The sequence below is a fragment of the Schistocerca serialis genome, unplaced genomic scaffold, assembly GCF_023864345.2.
Source record: "Schistocerca serialis cubense isolate TAMUIC-IGC-003099 unplaced genomic scaffold, iqSchSeri2.2 HiC_scaffold_1261, whole genome shotgun sequence".
NCBI classification, from domain to species: Eukaryota; Metazoa; Arthropoda; class Insecta; order Orthoptera; family Acrididae; genus Schistocerca; species Schistocerca serialis.
Window position 1 is genome coordinate 5,786,959 of NW_026047471.1, and position 19,663 is coordinate 5,806,621.

At 46.0% G+C, this 19,663-nt stretch overlaps 1 protein-coding gene across 1 annotated transcript in view; it reads left to right on the top strand.

Moving 5' to 3' along the window:
- Window positions 1–19,663, top strand: part of LOC126438154 (L-dopachrome tautomerase yellow-f2-like) — a 115,457-nt gene that overhangs the window by 60,131 nt on the left and 35,663 nt on the right. Inside the window, exon 2 of the mRNA XM_050090532.1 lies at window positions 4,731–5,040. Within this exon, the coding sequence (XP_049946489.1) occupies window positions 4,731–5,040 (310 nt within the window). The remainder of the gene's footprint in view (window positions 1–4,730; window positions 5,041–19,663) is intronic.

The following is a 19,663-nucleotide window of genomic DNA, read 5'->3' on the forward strand; positions in this document are numbered from 1 at the left end:
AATCGCATCGAATGCTTGTTAAAGCGAACACGCTCTTGGGAAAACACAGTGTTTCGAGTAGTGCAAACAGTTCAAAAGTGGTGATTTTGACGTGAGAAACGACTTGCGCGAGAAACCACCGAAACAAGTTCGAAGACAACGAATTGCAGGCCTTATTGGATGAAGATGATACCCAAACTCTACAGGAACTCGCGGAACAACTGAATGTGACGCAAAAACCGTTTCTCTTCGGTTGAAAGGTATGGGAAAGGTGCAGAAAGTAGGAGAATGGGTTCCGCATGAACTGAATGAAAGGTAGAAAGCAAATCGAAAGACCACTTGTGAAATTATGATCGCCAGATAGAGAAGAAAGTCGTTTCTCCACCGAATACTGACATGTAGTGAAAACTGAGAATCCTAACGGTCGTAAATCGTTGACATCCACTGCAAGACCAAACCGCTTTGAAAAGAAGACAGTGCTCTATGTTTGGTGGGATCAGAAAGTTGTCATCTATTATGAGCTGCTAACACCTGGAGAAACCGTTAACACTGCTCGCTACCAACACCAAATGATCGATTTAATCGAGCATTAAGTGAAAAACGACCGGAATATGGAAAAAGGCAACACAGAGTCATATTGCTCTATGATGACGCCCCATCACACAGCAAAACGCGCCAGGTAAACGATCGAGGCGTTCAGTTGGGTCATACTAGGACATCCGTCTTATTCTCCAGACTTGGCTCGGTTCGATTATCATCTGTTTGCATCACTGGGACAAGCTGTCGCTGAACAACGCTTCAATTTGTGTGAAAAGGTACGAAAGCCGCTCCCCCACTGGTTCGCTTCAAAAGAAGAACTGTTCTTTTTTTTGCGTGGCGTTCATGGCCTGCCGAAGAGGTGGGAGAGAACTGTATAAATAGCAATGGAGACTATTTTGAATAAAATATTGTTTATCAGTTTCAAACAACAGACATGTAATTACTGCAACCAAATTCCGGTTTCATTCTTATACACCTGGTACAAGGAATGATACGAGAGCCCCAGCCGAAGCACAACGGAGGTCCGGGCCCCTGAGTTGCTAGCCTTGTAGCGTGGCAACAGGCGCCGGTAGGCAGGCCCGTCGTGTGTGGCCTGTGACTAGCGCTGAGGCGGTGAGCGCAGCGGTCGCAAATATTAGGAGCGCCGATTAGCGGCTGCGGTCTAGGTCCACGCGCTCTGGCGGGCTTCCGAACACGTTGGGTCGGGATTTCAGAGCTGGCTGATTTAAACTGTGTGACGGACCGTGAGTCGAACATGGAACAAGCCCATGTCTGTTGACTACGTAACTGACACAGTGCGGCTGATAGTTACAACGCCAACAGAACAAACGAATGTGGAAATTACACACTTGAAGGTTTTTAGCCATTTTTAGCAACGCAAAGGTCGACGTAAAGTCCCGAGCGACTGGAAATAAAGCGCAGGTGACGCCTGTATATAAGAACGGTAGAAGGACGGATCCTCATAATTACAGACCAATATCCTTAACATCGGTTTGTTGCAGGATTCTCCAAGATATTCTCAGTTCGAATATAATGAATTTCCTAGAGTCAGAGAAGTTGCTGTCCATGCATCAGCACGGCTTTAGAAAGCATCGCTCCTGCGAAAAGCAGCTCGCCCTTTTTTCACATGATACCTTGCGAACCATGGATGAAGGGTATCAGACGGATGCCATATTCCTTGACTTCCGGAAACCGTTTGACTCGGTGCTCCACTGCAGACTCCTAACTGAGGTACGAACCTATGGGACTGGTTCCCAAATATGTGACTGGCTCGAAGACTTCTTAAGTAATAGAACCCAGTAACCCAGTACGTTGTCCTCGATGGTGAGTGTTCATCGGAGGTGAGGGTATCATCTGGAGTGCCCCAGGGAAGTGTTGTAGGTCCGCTGTTGTTTTCTATCTACATAAATGATCTTTTGGATAGGGTGGATAGCAGTGTGCGGCTCTTTGCTGATGATGCTGTGGTGTAGGGGAAGGTGTCATCGTTGAGTGACTGAGGAGGATACAAGATGACTTGGACAGGATTTTTGATTGGTGTAAAGAACGGCAGCTCTCTAAATATAGATAAATATAAATTAATGCAGATGAATAGGGAAGAGAATCCCGTAATGTTTGAATACTTCATTAGTAGTGTAGCGCTTGACACAGTCACGTCCATTAAATATTTGGGAGTAACATTGCAGAGCGATATGAAGTGGGACAAGTATGTAATGGCAGTTGTGGGGAAGGCGGATAATCGTCTTCGGTTCATTGGTAGAATTTTGGGAAGATGTGGTTCATCTGTAAAGGAGACCGCTTATAAAACACTAATACGACCTATTCTTGAGTACTGCTCGAGCGTTTGGGATCCCTAGCAGGTCGGATTGAGGGAGAACACAGAAGCAATTCAGAGGCGGGCTGCTAGATTTGTTACTGGTAGGTTCGATCATCACGCGAGTGTCACGGAAATGCTTCAGGAACTCGGGTGGGAGTCTCTGGAGGAAAGGAGGTGTTCTTTTCGTGAATCGCTACTGAGGAAATTTAGAGAACCAGCATTTGAGGCTGACTGCAGTACAATTTTAATGCGGCCAACTTATATTTCGCGGAAAGACCACAAAGATAAGATAAGAGAGATTAGGGCTCGTAGAGAGCATATAGGCAGTCATTTTTCCCTCGTTCTGTTTGGGAGTGGAACAGAGAAGATGCTAGTTGTGGTACGAGGTACCCTCCGGCACGCACCGTATGGTGGATTGCGGAGTATGTATGTAGATGTAGATGTTTTGTAGAGCACGCGTCCAGTAAGTTTCGTGGCACCCATACCACAGACTCGCGCTGGACACCTTAACAGTCACACCCCACACTATCGGAAGAGGCACTGTCGATTTTGAGGCGGGCAGCAATGCCGGAGTAGTGGATCACTGAGCATACGAAATTGCCTCGGCCCCCGACCTAGAGATCATTCCAGTGTTCAGGTATTTGTGTTTGTTATATTTGGCTGACGTCAGCATCAGTAATTTTCTGCCCTCATCGCATCTAGCCAAGTGCACCACGGCTATTCCCGGAATCCTGGCATCAGCATCAGCCCCTTGTGCACCGGTCCTTCGCTCCTCGTGCACCCACTGCCTACCCCGAATGCCCTCGCTTGTCATCACACAGTCAGTCAGTGGTGTCGAGCAATTCTGCATGATATGCAGTATTCTGGACGCTAAGGACAGTTCTACACTACTGGCCATTAAAATTGCTACACCACGAAGATGTGCTACAGAAGCGAAATTTAACCGACAGGAAAAAGATGCTGTAATATGCAAATGATTAGCTTTTCAGAGCATTCACACAAGGTTGGCGCCGGTGGCGACACCTACAACGTGCTGAGATGAGGAAAGTTTCCAACCGATTTCTCATACACAAACAGCAGTTGACCGGCGTTGCCTGGTGAAACGTGGTTGTGATGCCTCGTGTAAGGAGGAGAAATGCGTACCATCACGTTTCCGACTATGATAGAGGTCGGATTGTAGCCTATCGCGACCGCGACAGTGCTGCTCGCGTTGGTCGAGATCCAATGACTGTTAGCAGAATATGGAATCGGTGGGTTCATGAGGGTACACCGGAACTCCGTGCTGGATCCAGACGGCCTCGTATCACTAGCAGTCGAGATGAGAGGCATCTTATCCGCGTGGCTGTAATGGATCGTGCAGCCACATCCCTGAGTCAACATATGGGGACGTTTGCAAGACAACAACCATCTGCACGAACATTTCGACCACGTTTGCAGCAGCATGGACTATCAGCTCGGAGACCACGGCTGCGGGGCAAAACGTCATTTTTTCGGATGAATCCAGGTTATGTTTACAGAATCATGATGGTCGCATCCGTGTTTGGCGACATCGCGGTGAACGCACATTGGAAGCGTTCATTCGTCATCGCCATACTGGCGTACCACCCGGCGTGATGGTATGGGGTGCCATTGGTTACACGTCTCGGTCACCTCTTGTTCGCATTGACGCCACGTTGAACAGTGGACGTTACACTTCAGATGTGTTACGACCCTTGGCTCCACCCTTCATTCGATCCCTGCGAAACCCTACATTTCAGCAGGATAATGCACGACCGCATGTTGCAGGTCCTGTACGGGCCTTTCTGGATACAGAAAATCTTCGACTGCTGCCCTGGTCAGCACATTCTCCAGATCTGTCACCAATTGATAACGTCTGGTCAATGGTGGCCGAGCAACTGGCTGGTCACAATACGCCAGTCACTACTCTTGATGAATGTGGTATCGTGTTGAAGCTGCATGGGGAGCTGTACCTGTACACGCCATCCAAGCTCTGTTTGACTCAATGCCCAGGCGTATCAAGGCCGTTATTACGGCCAGAGGTGGTTGTTCTGGGTACTGATTTCTCAGGACCTATGCACCCAAATTGCGTGAAAATGTAATCACATGTCAGTTCTAGTATAATATATTTGTCCAATGAATACCCGTTTATCATCTGCATTTCTTCTTGGTGTAGCAATTTTAATGGCCAGTAGTGTAGGAGTTGAGACGTCAGCGTCATCGCATCTGGCGACCTGCAACCCCTACTCCTACCCCGCCATCCTCGCGCCTCCACTCGTCGACGTCGTCGTGCTTAGAACACGATGAAGACGGCCATCGGGCAGATTTGTCGACGAAGGCTGCGCTTTCCAAAGCGCCCACGGCGACTGCAGCAGAGTGAGCGCGCGACTGGTGCCGGCAGACGCGGCGCGCCATGACGACGTCGGCGCTGCTGACGACGGCGGCGACGCTGCTGACGTCGGCGGCCGTGCTGCTGGCGACGGTGACGCCGCAGGCGCGCGGCGCGGCCGGGCCGCACGCGCTGCGCGAGGCCTTCTCGTGGCGGCAGATCAACTGGACGTGGCCGGCCGGCGGGCCGCCCGCGGGCGCCGACTACCAGCCGCGCAACAACCTGCCGCTGGGGCTCGCCGTCTGGCGCGACCGCCTCTTCCTCACCGTGCCGCGCCGCAAGGCCGGCGTGCCCGCCACGCTCGGATACGTCGACATCGACCGTAAGTCGCACCGCTCTGTTCCAGCAAGCGCACCGACCGCACTACTGATAAAATGCCCAAGCTACACCCTTCGGGTCACGTGACGTCCTCCACTCGTTACTTTGGAGACGCCATATTGGATTTCGTCGTATTTCGTTGTTTCCACATTATACTATGTTCGTGCATAAGTTTTACGTTCACGTCTGCATCCACATGCCTACTCTGCAACTCGCAATTAAGTGCCTGCCAGAGGGTTCATCGAACCACCTTTAAGATACTTTCTACCGTTCTCTCTCGAAAAGCTCTGATTTCTCACCCAATGTGGCTTTCGACCATCCTACTCTGCCGATGACCAGCTCCTACGCCTCACTTATCTTCTCTCCCTCCAGCTTAACTCCTGCTCCTCTGCCATTTTTGTCCTCCTCGACCTCGAAAAGGCCTACAACCGCGTGTGGGATCCTGCTCTCCTGTTTAAACTCCAGACATAAGCCCTTCCTATCAACTACGTCCGTCTGATTGCTTCCTTCCTCTCCCACCGCCCCTCCTACGTTACCATCTATAACTCTGATTGCTGCACCCCTCCGTGGGTGTGCCCCAGGGCTCTGTCCTCTCCCATCTCCTCTTCCTCCTGTACATGGCAGATATGCTCCAACCACCCCCTCCAGTACACCTCCTGCAGTATGCCGATGACACCGCCTTCCTTGCCCTCGCTTCTAACCTTCAGTGGTCCCACCACCTTCTCCAGAATCATCTTGACCTTTTTACTGCATGGCTCCAGAAAATCAATCCTTCCAAGACCCAGGCAATCATTGTAGCTTATACCACTCGCTCCTTCTGGTTCCTTGATTCTTTTACCATCTGCGCCCTTCCTGTCCGCCTCTCCCCCATCATCTCCTACCTTGGCCTCACCATTGACCGTCACCTCACCTGGATCCCTCATCTCCTATCCAATCCAAAGCCCACAACTGCCTCTGACTCTTTAAACTCCTCTCTGGCCGGACATGGGGGTTGAACCCCTCTACCATCCTCCACACCTACAAATCCTTAATTCATCCCATCCTCCATTATGTCAGTCCCACTTGGATATCCACCCCCTCCCAAATTCTATGTGTCCCTCCACATCCACGAGCACCATGCAGTCCGCCTTGCCTTTGCTACATGCCTCCCATCCCCCATGTGGATCCTCTATGACCTGATTCCTTTCCCCCATCTGCTGCTTTTCCTAGAACATATCCACATCCTCTACACCTCCTGCGGACTTGATCCCCCTCATCCCCCGATTTCTCTTCTCCTCTTCAACCCCTGCCCTCTGCCACTCCTTCACCGTTGTGTCCCCCCTACCCTTCTCCAAAAGGTTGCTTCCATCTACTCCCCCCCTTGGATGGTTCCCTCTCTCCCTCTGTTTATCCCTCCTCTCAACTCTGATCCTCACCTTCCCCTCCCTCCCTCTGTCCTTTTCCAAGGCTCCCTCTCCCCCCCCCCCTACCACACTGATTTGTTTTTCCCTGCCTATCCTCTCTCTGCCTCCCTTCTCTCCCCCAAGTTCTTTTGCTTTCCCCTCCACTACCTTCCCCACTCCTTCAAACGTCCACCCAGCCCCACTCTTTTCTATGTCCTCTCCCTCCATCGCCTCCCCCCTTTTTCTTTCCCTCTCGTCCCCCCTTTTCCTCTTTCATCACTCGGTGTCCTCCCCCCCCCCCCCCCCCCGCCCCCATCTGCCACCGTGTCACCGCTATAGTGCTTTTTAAAGTGAGTGTTCAATGTTGTAGGTCCCCTGTCAGTGTTACAACGAGCCACCATACTGTCACTAGGTGTGTTTTTAACTGTTGCGAACAAAAACCAGACTGGCGATGTGTTTTTTAACTGTGACTGTCTACTTACTATGTGTTTCAATCACTATCACCAATCTTTTGCTTTTGTATTTTCTTCGCAACTTTTTCGCCTTGTTTCACTTTTTAACAGCCACCGTTTTGTCGCCTGCTTTTATTGTTCTATCTCCTAATTCTAATTTTTAGCTTTTCTCTAGGCTGCAGAGTGGCGTATTGTGCTGCTGCCAACCTGCCCCCCCCCCCCGCCCCCCTCTGGGGCGGAGGGAAATCGAAATCCAATAAAGTAAAAAAAGCTCTGATTTCTCTTATTCTATTCATCTTCATCATCAGTTATCTGCTATATTAGCAGGTCCTTTGCCTCTCCATTTTCTGCGATCCATTGCTTCCTTCTTAAGGCTGCTGTATGTTGTACCGTCCATCATGTCATCCAGTATCTGGAATCTCTTCCTTCCTCGCTTCCTTTTCCCTTCTACATAACCTTCTAAAACTGTTTTTATCAGTCCATCATTCTTTCTTAATATATGCCCAATCCAAATTTCTTTTTCTTCTCTTAATTACATCTAGTAACTGCCTTTTCTCTCCCACTCTTCTCAGTACCTCTTCATTTTTTACTCTGTCCATCCAACTTATTTTTCCATCTTCCGCCATGTCCAGATCTCAAAAGCCTCCAGTCTTTCTCTGTCTTTTTTCCTCATAGTCCATGTTTCAGCGCCATGTAGAAGAACACTCCATACATTTTATGAGTCTCTTTCTGAGTTCTCTGTCCATACCGCTGCAGAAGATTCTCCTTTTCTTATAAAACGCCTCTTTTGCCATTGCTATCCTTGTTTTAATTTCTGTGGTGCACTTCCAGTCGGTGTCTATCCTGCTTCCAAGATACTTAAAATTTTGCGCCTGTTCTAGTGTTTCTCCATTCAGCACAATTTTTATTTCCTTATTTCCTCCTATTGCCAATACTTTTGTTTTATTTGTGTTAATTTTCATTCCATATTTTTTCCGTTAGTTGCAATGGTGTCCACCAAATCCTGTAATTCTTTTTCCCCTGTGGCTAGAAGGACCATGTCATCAGCAAATCTCAAGCACCCTACTCTTCTTCCTCCAATTTCTACTCCTTTGTCATCTAATGAGCATTGGTCAATCATATTTTCCAAGTACAGGTTGAAAAGAGTAGGTGATAAACAGCATCCTTGTCTTACTCCTTTCCCTAGTCTGATCCAGTTTGTACTTTCTCCTCTCACTTTAACTGAAACTTTTTGATTAAGGTACAATGAGTTTATAAGTCTTCTGGTTTTCCAGTCCACTGTCCTTTCCCTCATAATAGTCGCCAGCTTGTCCCAAATCACATTGTCAAATGCCTTTTCTAAATCGATGAAGCACATATATAGGTCTCTTCCTTTTTCAATAAACCTTTCTCCCAAGATTCGTAGGAGCCCTATTGCATCTCTGGTATCTTTTTTCCAATGTAAGTGGGCACAAACAAAATATTTTCACTCTCTGAGGAGAAAATTGGCGACAAATTTCATGAGAAGGTCGTGCCGCAGAGGAAAACGCCTTTGTTTTAATGGCAGCCACACCAATTCGTGTATAACATCCGTAGCACCCTCTCCCCTATTTCGCGATAGGACAAAATGAACTGCCTTTCGTTGAACTCTTTCGATTCCCTCCGTCAATCCTGCCTGATGCAGTTACTCCAGAAGAGGACGGACAAGCGTACTGTAAGAGATCTCTTTAGTAGATCAGTACATTTTCTTACGGTTCTGCCAAGTCCAGGGAGAGGAAATAAAAACTTCGAGTTTTGCCGATGGCGTAATTCTGTCAGAGACAGCTAAAGTCTTGGAAGAGCAGTTCAGCGGAATGTACATTGTCTTGAAAGGAGGATATAAGATGAACATCAACAAAGGCAAAACGAGAGTAATGGAATGTAGTCGAATTAAATCAGATGATCTGACGGAATTAGTTTAGGCGATGAGACAAAGTTGAAGACGAAAACAAAATGGCTCTGAGCACTGTGGGACTTAACATCTGAGGTCATCAGTCCCCTATAACATTAAAACTACTTAAACTAACTAACCCAAGGACATAACACACATCCATTCCATAGGCAGGATTCGAACCTGCGACCGTAGCGGTCGCGCGGTTCCACACTGAAGCGCCTAGAACCGCTCGTCCACAACGGTCGGCTTGCAGACGAGTTGTGCTATTTGAGCTGCAAAATAACTGATGATGGTTGAAGCAGAGAGGATATAAAATGTAGACTGGCAATGACAAGGAAAGCGCCAACAAGTCTTTTCTGGAAATATTTGTATGGATTGTAGCCATATATGGAAATGAAACAAGGACGATAAACAGTGTAGACAAGAAGAGAATAGAAGCTTTTGAAATGTATTGCTGAGAAGAATACTGAATATTAGATGGATAGGTCACGTAACTAATGAGGAGGTAGTGAATGGAACTGGTGAGAAAAGAAACTTGTGGCACAACGTGACTAGATGAAAGGATCGGTTTCTAGGACACATTCTGTGACTCATTAATGGAGTGAGGTGTGAGGGGGAAAAATCTTAGAGGGAGAACTAGACATGAATACAGTAAGCAGATTCAGTAGGATGTAGGTTGCATTAGTTACTTGGAGATAAAATGGCTTGCTTGCAAAAGATAGGATAGCACGGAGAACTGCATCAAACCAGTCTTCCGACTGAAGACCACAACAACAACAGGCATCATGTCTAAATCATTTCTCAATTCGTTTTGATCATCTGATGACTTTATAAGAAGGTAAATGACTGCATCATCTCCAAAAAATCCAAGAGGACTGCTCAGATTGTCTCCCAAATCGTTTATGTACATCAGGAACCGCAGAAGGCCTATAACACTTCGTTGGGGAACGCCTGATGTTACTTCCGCTTTACTCGGCGACTTCGTGCCAGTTACTACGAACTGTGACCTTTCTGGCAGGAAATCACGAACCCAGACACATAACTAAGACGATACCCCATAGATTCGCGTTTTAATTAGAAATTGCTGGTGAGGAACGGTGTCAAAATCCGTCTGGAAATCTAAAAATATGGAATCAATTTGGAATCCCCTGTCAATAGCACTCATTACTTCGTGAGAGTTGTGTTTCACAGGAATGATATTTTCTGGATCCGTGTTGGCCATTTGTCAATAAATCGTTTTCTTCTACATCTACATCTATAATCAGCGAGCCACCTTACGGTGTGTGGCGGAGGGTACTTATTGTACCACTATCTGATCCCCCCTTCCCTGTTCCATTCACGAATTGTGCGTGGGAAGAACGACTGCTTGTAAGTCTCCGTATTTGCTCTAATTTCTCGGATCTTTTCGTTGAGATCATTACGCGAGATATATGTGGGCGGTAGTAATATGTTGCCCATCTCTTCCCGGAATGTGCTCTCTCGTAATTTCGATAATAAACCTCTCCGTATTGCGTAACGCCTTTCTTGAAGTGTCCGCCACTGGAGCTTGTTCAGCATCTCCGTAACGCTCTCGCGCTGACTAAATGTCCCCATGACGAATCGCGCTGCTTTTCGCTGGATCATGTCTATCTCTTCTATTAATCCAACCTGGTAAGGGTCCCATACTGATGAGCAATACTCAAGAATCGGACGAACAAGCGTTTTGTAAGCTACTTCTTTCGTCGATGAGTCACATTTTCTTAGAATTCTTCCTATGAATCTCAACCTGGCGCCTCCTTTTCCCACTATTTGTTTTATGTGATCATTCCACTTCAGATCGCTCCGGATAGTAACTCCTAAGTATTTTACGGTCGTTACCGCTTCCAATGATTTACCACCTATGGCATAATCGTACTGGAATGGATTTCTGCCCCTATGTATGCGCATTATATTACATTTATCTACGTTTAGGGAAAGCTGCCAGCTGTCGCACCATGCATTAATCCTCTGCAGGTCCTCCTGGAGTACGTACGAGTCTTCTGATGTTGCTACTTTCTTGTAGACAACCGTGTCATCTGCAAATAGCCTCACGGAGCTACCGATGTTGTCAACTAAGTCATTTATGTATATTGTAAACAATAAAGGTCCTATCACGCTTCCCTGCGGTACTCCCGAAATTACCTCTACATCTGCAGATTTTGAACCGTTAAGAATGACATGTTGTGTTCTTTCTTCTAGGAAATCCTGAATCCAATCACAAACCTGGTCCGATATTCCGTAAGCTCGTATTTTTTCCCCTAAACGTAAGTGCGGAACCGTATCAAATGCCTTCCTGAAGTCCAGGAATACGGCATCAATCTGCTCGCCAGTGTCTACGGCACTGTGAATTTCTTGGGCAAATAGGGCGAGCTGAGTTTCACATGATCTCTGTTTGCGGAATCCATGTTGGTTATGATGAAGGAGATTTGTATTATCTAAGAACGTCATAATACGAGAACACAAAACATGTTCCATTATTCTACAACAGATTGACGTAAGCGAAATAGGCCTATAATTATTCGCATCTGATTTATGACCCTTCTTGAAAATGGGAACGACCTGCGCTTTCTTCCAGTCGCTAGGTACTTTACGTTCTTCCAGCGATCTACGATAAATTGCTGATAGAAAGGGGGCAAGTTCTTTAGCATAATCACTGTAGAATCTTAAGGGTATCTCGTCTGGTCCGGATGCTTTCCAAGTGATAGCAGTTGTTTTTCAATTCCGATATCGTTTATTTCAATATTTTCCATTTTGGCGTCCGTGCGACGGCTGAAGTCAGGGACCGTGTTACGATTTTCCGCAGTGAAACAGTTTCGGAACACTGAATTCAGTATTTCTGCCTTTCTTCGGTCGTCCTCTGTTTCGGTGCCATCGTGGTCAACGAGTGACTGAATAGGGGATTTAGATCCGCTTACCGATTTTACATATGACCAAAACTTTTTAGGGTTCTTGTTTAGATTGTTTGCCAATGTTTTATGTTCGAATTCGTTGAATGCTTCTCTCATTGCTCTCTTTACGCTCTTTGTCGCTTCGTTCAGCTTTTCCTTATCAGCTATGATTCGACTACTCTTAAACCTATGATGAAGCTTTCTTTGTTTCCGTAGTACCTTTCGTACATGATTGTTATACCACGGTGGATCTTTCCCCTCGCTTTGGACCTTAGTCGGTACGAACTTATCTAAGGCGTACTGGACGATGTTTCTGAATTTTTTTCCATTTTTGTTCCACATCCTCTTCCTCAGAAATGAACGTTTGATGGTGGTCACTCATATATTCTGCAATTTGTGCCCTATCACTCTTTTTAAGCAAATATATTTTCCTTCCTTTCTTGGCATTTCTTATTACACTTGTAGTCATTGATGCAACCACTGACTTATGATCACTGATACCCTCTTCTACATTCACGGAGTCGAAAAGTTCCGGTCTATTTGTTGCTATGAGGTCTAAAACGTTAGCTTCACGAGTTGGTTCTCTAACTATCTGCTCGAAGTAATTCTCGGACAAGGCAGTCAGGATAATGTCACAAGAGTCTCTGTCCCTGGCTCCAGTTCTGATTGTGTGACTATCCCATTCTATACCTGGTAGATTGAAGTCTCCCCCTATTACAATAGTATGATCACGAAACTTCTTCACGACGTTCTGCAGGTTCTCTCTGAGGCGCTCAACTACTACGGTTGCTGATGCAGGTGGTCTATAGAAGCATCCGACTATCATATCTGACCCACCTTTGATACTTAACTTAACCCAGATTATTTCACATTCGCATTCGCTAATAACTTCACTGGATATTATTGAATTCTTTACTGCTATAAATACTCCTCCACCATTGGCGTTTATCCTATCCTTGCGGTATATATTCCATTCTGTGTCTAGGATTTCGTTACTGTTCACTTCCGGTTTTAACCAACTTTCCGTTCCTAATACTATATGCGCACTATTTCCTTCAATAAGAGATACTAATTCAGGAACCTTGCCCTGGATACTCCTGCAGTTTACCAATATTACGTTAACTTTTCCTGTTTTTGGTCTCTGAGGACGGACGTTCTTTATCAACGATGATAACGTCCTCTCTGGTAAGCCGTCAGGTATTTTATCGTTTCGCCCTAGGTGATTCATAATGTTCGAGCACAGTGTGTGTTCCAAAATCCTACAGAAAATCGTCGTTAGTTATATGTGTCCGTAATTCAGCGAAATACTCTATTTTTTTCTTGGTACTGATGTGACTTGTGCAGCTTTGCAGCCTTTAGGTACGGATCTTTCGTCGAGTGGGAGGTTGCATATGATTTTAATTACGGAGTAATTGTATCAGCATATTCTGAAAGGAACCTGACTGGTACACAATCTGGACCGGAAGCATTGCCTTTCTGATATGTTTTAAGCTGCTTCGCTACACGGAGTATACCTAACTCTAAGTTACTCGCATTGGCAGCTGTTCCTGTTTCAAGTTCTGGAGTATTTATTTCGTCTTCTTTGATGAAGGAATTTCGGAAAACCGTGTTTAGTAATTCTGCCTTAGCAGTGCTGTCAGCAGTAACATTACCTCTATTGATTCCGTCTTGCCACTGCATTGAAGTTCGCACTAAATTTCGAGCCTCTTTACAAGTTCGTCAATTTTGAGGGTATTACGTTTTTTTTTTTATATTCGCATGCAGATTCACATAACACGGACTTCAGTCACCAATAATTCTCCTGGACTATGTACGACACTCTGCCAACTATAGGCTAACTTTTCGATTCCGTGACTGTAGAAATCATGAAATGTCCAATTATGTTTGCGGCTAATCATACTGCTAATGTTCCTGGTCGAATAACATTTCTACACTACTGGCCATTAAAACTGCTACACCAATAAGAAATGCAAATCATAACCGGATATTCATTGGACAAATATATTATACTAGAACTAACATGTGATTACATTTTCACGCACTTTAGATGCATAGATCCTGAGAAATCATTACCCAGAACAACCACCTCTGGCCGTAATAACGGCCTTGATACGCCTGGGCATTGAGTCAAACAGAGCTTGGATGGCGTGTACAGGTACAACTGCCCATGCAGCTTCAACACGATACCACAGTTCATCAAGGGTAGTGACTGGCGTATTGTGACGAGCCAGATGCTCGGCCACCATTGACCAGACGTTTTCAGTTGGTGAGAGATCTGGAGAATGTGCTGGCCAAGGCAGCAGTCGAACATTTTCTGTATCCAGAAAGGCCCGTACGGGACCTGCAACACTCGGCCGTGCAGTATACTGCTGAAATGTAGGGTTTCGCAGGGATCGAATGAAGGGTGGAGCCACGGGTCGTAACACATCTGAAATGTAACTTCCACTGTTCAACGTGTCGTCCATGCGAACAAGAGGTGACCGAGACGTGTAACCAATGGCACTCCGTACCGTCACGCCGGGTGATACGCCAGTATGGTTCAAATGGCTCTGAGCACTATGGGACTCTACTGCTGTGGTCATTAGTCCCCTAGAACTCCTTAAACCTAACTAACCTAAGGACATCACACACACCCATGCCCGAGGCAGGATTCGAACCTGCGACCGTAGCAGCAGCGCGGCTCCGGACTGGAGCGCCTAGAACCGCACGGCCACCGCGGCCGGCATACGTCAGTATGGCGATGACGAATACATGCTTCCAATGTGCGTTCACCTCGATGTCGCCAAACAAGGATGCGATCATCATGACGCTGTAAACAGAACCTGGATTCATCCGAAAAAATGACGTTTTGCCATTCGTGCACCCAGGTTCATCGTTGAGTACACCATCGCAGGCGCTCCTGTCTGTGATGCAGCGCCAAGGGTAACCGCAGCCATGGTCTCCGAGCTGATGATCCATGCTGCTGCAAACGTCGTCGAACTGTTCGTGCAGATGGTTTTTGTCTTGCAAACGTCCCCATCTGTTGACTCAGGGATCGAGTTGTGGCTGCACGATCCGTTACAGCCATGCGGATAAGATGCCTGTCATCTCGATTGCTAGTGCTACGAGGCCGTTGGGATGGAGCACGGCGATCCGTATTACCCTCCTAAACCGACCGATTCCATATTCGGCTAACAGTTCAAATGGTTCAAATGGCTCTGAGCACTATTAGACTTAACTCCTGAGGTCATCAGTCGCCGAAAACTTAGAACTGATTAAACCTAACTAACCTAAGGACATCACACACATCCATGCCCGAGGCAGGATTCGAACCTGCGACCGTAGCAGTCGCCCGGTTCCAGACTGTAGCGCCTAGAACCGCACGGCCACTCTGGCCAGCTCTGCTAAGAGTCATTGGATCTCGACCAACGCGAACAGCAATGTCGCGATACGATAAACCGCAATCGCAATAGGCTACAGTCCGACCTTTATCAAAGTCGGATACGTGATGGTACGCATTTATCCTCCTTACGTGAGGTATCACAACAACGTTTCACCAGGCAACGCCGGTCAACTGCTGTTCGTGTACGAGAAATCGGTTGAACACTTTCCTCATGTGAGCACGTTGTAGGCCAGTAGTGTAATTGTTGTGGGTCTAAGGCGAACAACACGTCGAGCCAAGTTCGGAACGCATTTTCATCCAAAAAGGAAGTCCCTTGAAGGTTGTTCGATAGAGAGCGGAAAAAGTGAAAATCTGAGGGCTCAAGATCAGGTGAATAAGGTGGGTGTGGAATGACTTCCCAACCCAACTGTTGTACTTTTTTTTTCAGTGTAGCAGAATGGGGGAGGGTGTTATCGTGATGTAGCATCACACCACACAGCTTTCTTGGTCATTGTTCTTGGATTGCATCTGCAAGACGTCTCAGTTTTTGACAATAAATGTTAGTAGTGATGGTTACACCTCGGGGAAGCAATTCCTAGTATCTTTTGTGGATTTGTGCAGGTCTCTGTTTGGCTTCAACCATTCCTCTCTTTTCCTTATGTTAGCATAAAGACGCCATTTCTCGTCACTAGTAACGCTACAGGATAGGAATGGTCTGTGTTGATCAAGAGCCAATTGATGATGAGCAAGCAGAGATGCACATATTGCCAGCCGTTGATTCTAGTGATTTAGCCTAACAGAGTGCAGTGTCCATACACGCGATTTCTGAACCGTCTCCATTGCATGCAAATGTCGCACGACGGTGGATTTATCGCAGTTCATCACATTTGCCAGTTCCCGGGTGCACTGACGTGGATCATTGTGCATTAATGCGTTTAAACGATCTTTATCAAACCCTGTAACACTAACAGTGTGGAGAGTCGCTAATGTGAAAACGATCCTCCTTAAAACGAAAAAACCATTTTCTTGCGTATCCTGTCCAGTGGCTTTATCCCCATTGACGGCGCAAATGTCTCTGGCTGCCTGTGCAGCTGTCACTTCTCTACTGAACTGAAACAGAAGAATGTGTCGGAAATGTTCCGATTTCTCCACTTGGCAGTCCTTTGTCTAGCGTCCACAACTCCACTCACAATATGTAAACTCAAATAGCAAGAGTGATCTACAAAAAAAAAAAAAAAAAAAAATGACAATCGATAAATAAACCCAGGCCAACAGGGATACCAACATGCAAAACAAAAACGCTACGAACATATACATTAACCTAGCAACTTGCGTGTTATGACAGTACGCCGTTTCAAGGCAATGGCGCAGTGAAGAGTTATCACAAACACGTCACTCTTGGTACGATATATATATATATATATACGTAGGTTGGAACTTAAATAGTGGCAAGACTTCTGTGGAGACACTATGCAATGGAATCTACAATTGCCGCTGATAGCACACGTTGTTGACATACCTACCTTACCTCCGAGCAAATGGACTCGCCCGTCCTACGTTACCGGCGTGCGCACAGTCGATTGTTTCAGTGATTCCCAGCATCCCGTTCTCAAAGTACGCGAGTCAGCCCCATCTCATAATAGTTATAGGACACCACCAACCGAAGAATCACAAACTTTGTCGAAGTTTTGTATTTTTTATACAACTTTTCTTGTTATTTATCGAATGACCCATGTACTTCAACTGCTAAGAAGCACTGACAGTCAGACTTTTTTGTACAAGCAAATTTACATCAAAGCTTTTGATATGCAGTGTCATGAGTATTTATTAACTTTTTTAGTATTGTTCTCTTTTTATACAGGAGAATCAGTTGCTGATTACCTTTAATATTATTGGATAAGCATTTCTTAAGTCTCTTTAGTAATAATGGAACAAACATACAGCTTTCGAGAAATTTTCAAAGGAATTTACATTGTTACTTTTTAACCTGTTCCAGAATAATCACTTGATGGTGGCAGCAGACTTATGAAAGGATTCTTCCAATAAGTATAGGAAATACATCTGATCTAAGGGTACCTTCCGCCAGCTGCGCACAAAACACACACACACACACACACACACACACACACACACATACACACACACACACAGACTAACCCCGAAAAATCACTCTGTTAAACCACTAACAAAAACAGTTTTAGCTACTAACCAAGAGTAAAAGCTGCCGATAGGGAACCACATGAAAGTAGTGCGTGTACAAAAGACCTGAGTAGTACGGATGTGTAGTACACAGACAACATTACAGGTAAAAGTATAAGTACGAGTGCTCAGGGGTTACTTCAAGCCCCAAAGCGATCTCGAATATTACAGTGGTCTACAAGTATGAAGGTGGGTGTCTGATGTTATTTGCACAACACAGTTTTGTATCCTCAGTGGTGTGGCACATGTGCAACGATTCATGTTTCCCAGGTAGTGTGTAAGTCTTACTTTATTAGCAAAACACATAAAAAGCTATTTTTGACATAATATTGATTCTGATAGACATAAACTGAAAGAAATTCCTGATCTGCTAGAAATCTGACGAAGTCAATGGGCCGGCCGGTGTGGCCGAGCGGTTCTAGGCACTTCAATCTGGAACCGCGCGACCGCTACGGTAGAATGTTCGAATCCTGCCTCGGGCATGGATGTGTGTGATGTCCTTAGGTTGGTTAGGTTTAAGTAGTTTCTAAGTCTAGGGCACTGATGACCTCAGATGTTAAGTCCCATAGTGCTTACAGCCATTTGAACGAAGTCAATGCCCGCCGTGACATACGTCGTGACGGAAACTACCTGTTACAGATTCACAATTAGTTCCACGTAAGAACACAAGTCCTGGGACATCGAATCTGGGGAAGGCTAGCGTCTGAGGAGGCTACGGCTCTAGGGGTGATGGCTGGTAGTTCGATGTGGCTGCTGTGGAGTATCTTCCCTAGTAGCTGCTGGAGGATCGTTGCGGCGCGCCGCAAATCCAGAGGCTGGGCTCAGCTGGACAGAGCTGCCGTGCATGGCCGGCGAGAGCTTAACAAGATCTCCAATGAATAGGCTACAGGGCGCGGTCGGCGGGAAGCCTGTAACGTGTGCATAAGCTGCCTGCTAGGTGTCCAGCAGTGTAAAAACAGGCAGCAGGCGGAAGGACATGTGCGGCGCTTGATGGTGGGTGTAACACAGTGCTGCGACTGCAGCGCCACTATCGTCGAAGTACAAGCTGCTGGCGGTGAGGCTGGCGCCTTGTCGTAGCTAATCACTTGCCGTACTTGCATTGCACCGCCAGACGCGGAGAAACGCCTGTGGCACTGGAACCCGACTACCCGCTGGTCACGGTTGCTGTACCGGAAGCAGAAGTGGCTGGCGAATGACTATTGCCTTTGTTGGTAACCAGCTACAGTGGGATACACATGACTTCAGGAGAATGCTGACTCTCTCTTAAAAGTGGCATACAGGGTATTTAGAAACGAATATACGGAATTTAACGCATTTTAACATTTACACATTCATGTTACAGTTATTATAAAGAATACAGCAAACGAAAGAGCATCTCAAACAGTCTTATAAGTGTTCAGTGTGAGCACTATTCGTTACACAGCGAGTCGGTAGGCGGTTTCTTCCCAAACTTTAATCAGTGTGTCTGGAGTAACTGTTGCAACAATGCTGTTTCAAATGTGTCGAGTAGATCAGCTGGTAGAGGAAGCACATACACATTATCCTTTATGAACCCTCAAAGGTAAAAATTAAATGACATCTGGTCGTGTGTGAACATGGAGGTCATGTAAAACAAGTTCTGTCACCCGGCTCCTAGTGGTCGGGTACAACGTTATGCCAGTGAGGTAGCCACCATCTTGCTGCCAAATAAAGATCTGTGGTTGAATTTAAGATAAGAACACAAGTTACAATTGTTTCACCGAAAAATAATGACCTATAAACTTTCCGCTGAGTATTTGGCACAGAAACATTCATTTTAAGAGAGACTCGTGGGGATTTTTTGACTTCCAGATGCTTACATTGTGTATGTTCACATTTTTACTTAGGCAAAATTTCGATTTACCACTGAAGACGACACGATCCAGAAAATCTTTATAGTCACGCGGTTGCAAAGTTGGCTTGTAAACCGCAGTCTGTAGGCTTTAGATCCTGCAAAAACTGCCCCCCACCTACTAGCTCTCAGGGAAAGGAAAAAATATCACGTAGTCAGTTTTTATTTTAAGAAAATTATTTAAAACATGAAATTGCGCAGGGTTTTTAAAGTGTAGGAACTGGAGCTTTGTATGGCGGTTTACAAGTCCCCATTCGTCTTCCAAAATATTAAAAGCGCTCCATGCCCCCAGGTGTAGCCCTCTCTCCCGATTTTTTTCATTTGTAACGGAGAAGCCAGACACCAATGTTCATAGATGTAGCTTCAAAAATACTTTAGCAGTTCATAATGAGGGTATATTTTCTAAAAAAGCTTTCACCCACATAGGGTTAAATTCCCAAAAATTCTGAAACAGGTATTTCTTTTTTTCTGACCGAGAAACCAAAGCCGGCCGAAGTGGCCGTGCGGTTAAAGGCGCTGCAGTCTGGAACCGCAGGACCGCTACG